The sequence below is a fragment of the Halichoeres trimaculatus genome, unplaced genomic scaffold, assembly GCF_033239565.1.
Source record: "Halichoeres trimaculatus isolate MK-OKI-2021-1 unplaced genomic scaffold, fHalTri1.1 fHalTri1_scaffold_17, whole genome shotgun sequence".
Taxonomy (NCBI): Eukaryota; Metazoa; Chordata; class Actinopteri; order Labriformes; family Labridae; genus Halichoeres; species Halichoeres trimaculatus.
The window spans coordinates 36,943-42,841 of record NW_027437195.1 but is presented as its reverse complement, the minus strand read 5'-3'; the positions used below and the strand labels follow the sequence as shown (position 1 = coordinate 42,841).

Genomic DNA, 5,899 nt, shown 5'->3' with positions numbered 1-5,899 from the left:
GATCCCAAACCCGCGAGGCGTTCAAAGACGCACTTATTTTCAAATGTCTAGCACATAGGTGTCAAACTCTGGCCCGCGGGCCAAATTTGGCCCGCAGTCTAATTATATTTGGCCCGCGAGGCAATTTCAAATTAATATTAGAGCTGGCCCGCCGGTATTATACGTCGGCCGTGCTGTAACACCGCATTCACCGCTTATACTACAAATCCCATAATGCTCTGTTGTTGTTTTGGCGCGTCAACCAGGACGCAGCAGACACACCCCCTCCTCTGTGTCAGTAGCATCTACGGTAGCAGTCGTGGATGTATTGTGATGTGTATGTCTTCTCACTGCACTCCTTCGGCTGAAAGCCCCGGCTCACCCGGCATCCCCGTGCCTCTCTCCCAGACCACTCTACGGCCTGTCACCGGTCACTGTTACCCCCAAAAATGGCGAAAAGAAAGGCAGAAAACAGAACTTTTCTGGACAGGTGGGAGACAGAATATCTGTTTACATATGTAAAAGACAAACCTGTTTGCCTTGTTTGTGGAGCCAACGTGTCAGTAACTAAGGAGTACAACATTAGAAGACACTATGAAACGAAACACCAGGACAAATATAAGGACCTGGACACGGCTCAAAGGAGCCAGAAAGTAATGGAGATGAAAAGAGGTTTGGTTTCGCAACAAAAAATGTTTACAAAAGCCACAACACAAAGTGAGGCTGCTGTAAAGGCAAGTTATATCGTGGCAGAAGAAATTGCCAAATCAGCCCGACCCTTTATTGAGGGAGAGTTTGTAAAAAAGTGCATGATGAAGGTTTGTGACCAAGTGTGCCCCGAGAAAAAGCAAGCCTTTGCTAACATAAGCCTGAGCAGAAACACAATAGCTGAGCGTACATGCGAGCTTGCTACCAATCTGCATGTCCAGTTGATGGAGAAGGGAAAAGATTTTGTTTCTTTTTCCCTTGCTGTTGATGAGAGCACGGACGCGTCTGATACTGCGCAGCTGTCAGTCTTCGTCCGCGGCGTGGACTCAAATCTATGTGTTACGGAGGAGCTTTTGGGATTTAAACCCATGCATGGCACAACCACAGGGAAAGAAATCTTTGAGGAGGTTTGCAAATGTGTAACTGAAATAAATCTGCCGTGGGATAAACTTGTGGGATTAACCACTGATGATGCGCCAGCGATGAGTGGTAAAAAGAATGGACTGGTCGGCAGGATTCGTGAAAAGATGCGTGAGGAGAACTGTGCAGGTGAACTGTCCGTTTATCACTGCATCTTACATCAGGAATCCCTGTGTGGTAAAGCGCTAAGGATGGAGGATATTATGACCACAGTAACACAAGTTGTTAACTTCATAAGAGCCAAAGGTCTCAATCACCGCCAGTTTAAGTCTTTTCTGGAAGAGTGTGGGTCAGAATACACAGATGTGCCGTATCACACAGAGGTGAGATGGCTAAGCCGCGGAAAAGTGCTGAACAGATTTTTCGAGCTGCGTGAGGAAATATTTCAGTTTCTGGAGAGCAAAGGGAAGGACACAGCAGAACTCCGGGAGCAAAAGTTTCTGTGTGAGCTGGCCTTTCTTTGCGACATTTCAAGCCACCTCGATGCGCTGAACCTGCAGCTGCAGGGGCGGGGACGCCTCATCACTGACATGTACGCGTCAGTGAGAGCTTTTAAAACTAAGCTGTGCCTGTGGGAGAACCAGATGCTGCAAGCAAACTTTGGACATTTCCCCTGCTGCCAAACCATAAAAACGCAGATCTCTACCGCCGTTTGCGCACAACTTGCTGAAAAACTCAGTGTGCTCGGCGCTGAGTTTAGCCGGCGATTTGGCGACTTTGATGTCCAGAAATGTCGATTTGAACTGCTTAGTAATCCCTTCGCAGTTGATGTGGAAAAAGCACCAACCAACCTCCAAATGGAGCTGATTGAGCTCCAGTGTGATGAAACGCTGAAGTCCAAGTTTCACTCTGTTGGGGCCGCACAGTTTCCACAGTTCATCCCTGACACGATGCCTCAGCTCCGCACCGAAGTTGCGCAATTGCTCTCCATGTTTGGTAGCACTTACCTATGTGAGCAACTTTTCTCCTCCATGAAGATGACGAAAACGTCTCACAGGAGACGTCTGACTGACGAACACCTTTGTTCGATCATGAAGGTTTCCTCAGCTCAAAACCTGAGCCCCGACATTAATGAACTGGCATCGAAGAAAAGATGTCAGGTGTCTGGTTTGGCTGCATCAGATTAGAATCTGAAGCTAGAAGTTGTAGAAGTTGTTGAAGAATTTTGACATTTACCTCAGAAGGCTGCAAACAGGAAGGCACATTGAATTTTTATTTGAATTTTATTTAAAATGCCATTGATATGTTTTTATTATTATTATTATTATTGTTGTTGTTGTTATTTGCAACCAGATTTTGCACGCCTTCACTTTTATGTTATATAAGCCTTGCTTGGTCAATGTTAATTGTTAAATGAAAACTTGTTTGGTTCCATATTAAAAGGTTCATTTGTTCAACCTTGGCCCGCGACTTTGTTCAATTTAAAATTTTGGCCCACCGTGTATTTGAGTTTGACACCCCTGGTCTAGCATTTACAAACCGTTTGTCCTACATGAAAAAAGTGGTGTTCTCGTCAGATTTTCAAATTTCCAACGGTCCCTGAATGTATCACACCTAGCAACATGCTTTGAACCTGGGGGGGGGAAGAGAGAGCGCTGTTAAGGGGACTGCCGTCAACATCTCGTTTATTCACACGTCCTTTTTGAAAATCTACAGAAAATCAACCCTTTGCTCTAGCTCAACTCTGTAAAAAACAGGTAATTTTACACTCTTCACTGCATCAAACAAGCCCTGAATGATCGAAAAAGGTCTTGTATTTAAATCTAAAGAATTCTTTGAAAATTTCCTTCCATCTTCCTGGTGTCATGTTTCAGCTTGGGGCTGCTCTGCACCAAAGACAACAGTTTGTGTGTTCAGAGCATGTTAAACTGAGAATACTTCACTTTTCTTTGAGCCAAGACTTGAAAAAAGTGTTTTGTACATAGTTCCTCACAGTTTTTAGCCTTTAGCCCTGGTTCTCCTGACCTCATAGAAGTATAGAAGTTCATATTGCATCGAGTAAAAATGTGAACAGAAGCAAAAAAGGTCCTAAAAATCAAATCAGCTTACCTAAGGTGCAGGACTGTGTAGATTTTGTAAAGATAGAACCATAACACTTTTTTCATTTGTTCCTTATGCCTCAGGGTACCTAAAAATGTGTTGTATATATTCCCACCTTATTTTCAAATGTCTTTTAATGTAATTTTAATGTCCTGGAATTCAGATTCTTTATTTTGGGACCTTAAGCAGATGTGAGATTAAAATGTGATTAATTAGATTAATTAATTAATTACAAATCCTGTAATTAATTAGATTATTTTTTTTAATTGCCTGACAGCACTAATAAATATGTAATTATGTTTACAATTTATTTGGGTCACTCACTCCCTTTTAGGCCATATTCTCCTTACTATTGTCAAACATCTTTCATGACCAACACCAGCATGATACCTGTGGAAATATAAGCGTTTGAATGTGACAATGTTCTGAAATTTAAATAAAAAAAATACACAAATACATAAATAAAAGATTTATTTCCAGTGTGTTTGTACAACAGATTTGTTTTGCATGAAGTAGATGACCAAACACCAATTCTACTCACACCAAACACAAGTGTAAAAAACTGTAGAAGAGAACATAAGATCATTGTGAAATATATAGAACTTTTCACAAAGTGCACGTTGTTAAATTAACAGTGGCAGCATCAGGGGTGTGCTATATCATAACATTTACAACAATACTGGTATAATTTTTTTGACAATATAAATTTGTCATTTCACGGTATTTACAGTGCAGAGACACAATGACATATGACGCTTCCTGCTGTGTACGAAACAACAATGGCGAGAGCGAAAGTAGCACTGCAGCATCATCGTCCTCACATAAGGATTTAGTGCCTAAAAGAGGAGCAGAGGAGCAGAGCAGCGCAGCGCAGAACAGCGCAGAGCATCGCAGCACAGCGCAGAGCAGCGCAGAGCACAGCAGAGCAGAGCACAGCAGAGCAGAGCACAGCAGAGCAGAGCACAGCAGAGCAGCGCAGCGCCCATAGCAGCTGGATACCCGAGATTACAAGATCACAGGAAAACCACGTTTCAACAGGAATCCCACCCATGACGACACACCTTCATGGTAATTAACTAGTATGTTAAGTAGGGATGTCCCGATATTACATTTTCATTTCCGATACGATACCGATATTTATCCGATATGATATCAGCATTAAACAAGCCTACTTTGGTTACTTGTTTTGTAGTATGTCTGACATGTTAGAAAAGGCTTGATTAAGTGATATTATTCAAACAAAGAACAGTAGTCAGCAACAGTAGGTATGAGGAAAAACTGACCCATTTATCATTAACCAAAGGGAAACAGAAATTTTAACATTAAACATAAAAAATACTAGTAATTGAATAAAATAAAGAATAAATTAGAAGACCCAGAAAATAACCTAAGTAAATCAAATAAAAACAGCAGGAGCGGAGTCTGGAATAGACTGCTTATATCGGAGTGCTGATATCGGACATTTTCGATGCATTCAGATATGATACCGATATTTGTTTTTTTGCTGATATCGGACCGATATCCGATATTAATATCAGACTGGGACACCTCTAATGTTAAGCTCATCTTGCCCAAACTTAAGCGCCTTTAGTCCATGCCTTCTCCTTTGTGTTGGTGTCCTTATAGAAAGAATGTGTTGTTAGAATTGTGAAGTTTTTCGCCTGCTAGATTAACTTTTCCTTTTATTTATTTATTTTTTCTTCTTTTCCCCTTGTCTGCATTATCTTTTCTGCTGAGCACTGTGTCATATGACAGCGTTGAAAAGACCAATGCATTTTTTTTCTAGCAGTCAGATTAACTGCTATAGTGACCATCACCAGCCCTCCCTGTAGGCTACTCCATCATTCTAAACTTTATTTAACCCCTGATGTGAGCTATAGGGGAGGGCCGTGCCACACCACAGTGTGAAAGAAGGGGAAATAATGACAGGCAGGACGAGACAAGACAAACAGAAGGGAGGACAAACGTCTACTATTGTTGATTTAAGATAGAAATTCAAGTGCTGGGCTAATGCAATACAGGTAGTAAAGGTTGTACGAAACCAGGGACACCAGAAATGTGGGGTCTTGATAGTGTGGGGAGTGTGGGCCTCGCGGTGATTATACGTAATGGATCGCACGCGCTGTCCGCGTGCTTGTGCTCGTGCATGAAGTAAACCGTGCCGAAGCCCACCTCTTCGAAGCGTGCCGAAGCACGGAAGGGAATCGTGCTTGAGCACGGTACAGTTGCGGTCACACTGGCCATTCCAAACGTGCTTTACGGCTGAAGTGTGCTTAGGCACGGCACGGTTGGCCAGTGTGACCGCGTCCTTAGCGATGGTTAGAGCTATGAGAAGAGGTCTATTTATTTTCATTTTATGGTTTAATGATGATAAATCCCCTAGCAGACACAGTGAAGGGGACAGAGGGATGGGGCAGCCCAAAATATTTGAGAGAGATGTGATAATATCAACCCAAAATTGTTGGACAGGTGTGCAGTTCCAGGTGGCATGAAGGTAAGTGTCTGGAGTGTGTTGGGAGCAGTGGGTGCAAGTGTCAGTTTGTGCTAAACCCATTTTAAACATCCTGTGCCCTGTAAAGTGAACCCTGTGGATGATTTTGTACTGGATTAGTTGGATAGTACTGTTGGTGCTTATGGAGAGGTGTTTTCACAGATTTGGTTCCAGAAGTCAGCATTGGGGGTGAGGGCCAGGTCTTGTGCCCACTTTATTGATGGTAGTGATATTGATTTGTCTAAGTTAGCAATTATCTTA

General features: G+C 42.5%; 1 protein-coding gene across 1 annotated transcript; it reads left to right on the top strand.

Annotated features, from left to right (window-relative positions):
* The first annotated feature begins 428 nt into the window (after positions 1-428).
* On the top strand, positions 429-2,234 carry LOC141806697 (general transcription factor II-I repeat domain-containing protein 2-like). The gene has a single exon (XM_074692339.1). It carries the CDS (start codon positions 429-431, stop codon positions 2,232-2,234), a length of 1,806 nt encoding a protein of 601 aa, XP_074548440.1.
* The last annotated feature ends 3,665 nt before the right edge of the window (positions 2,235-5,899 follow it).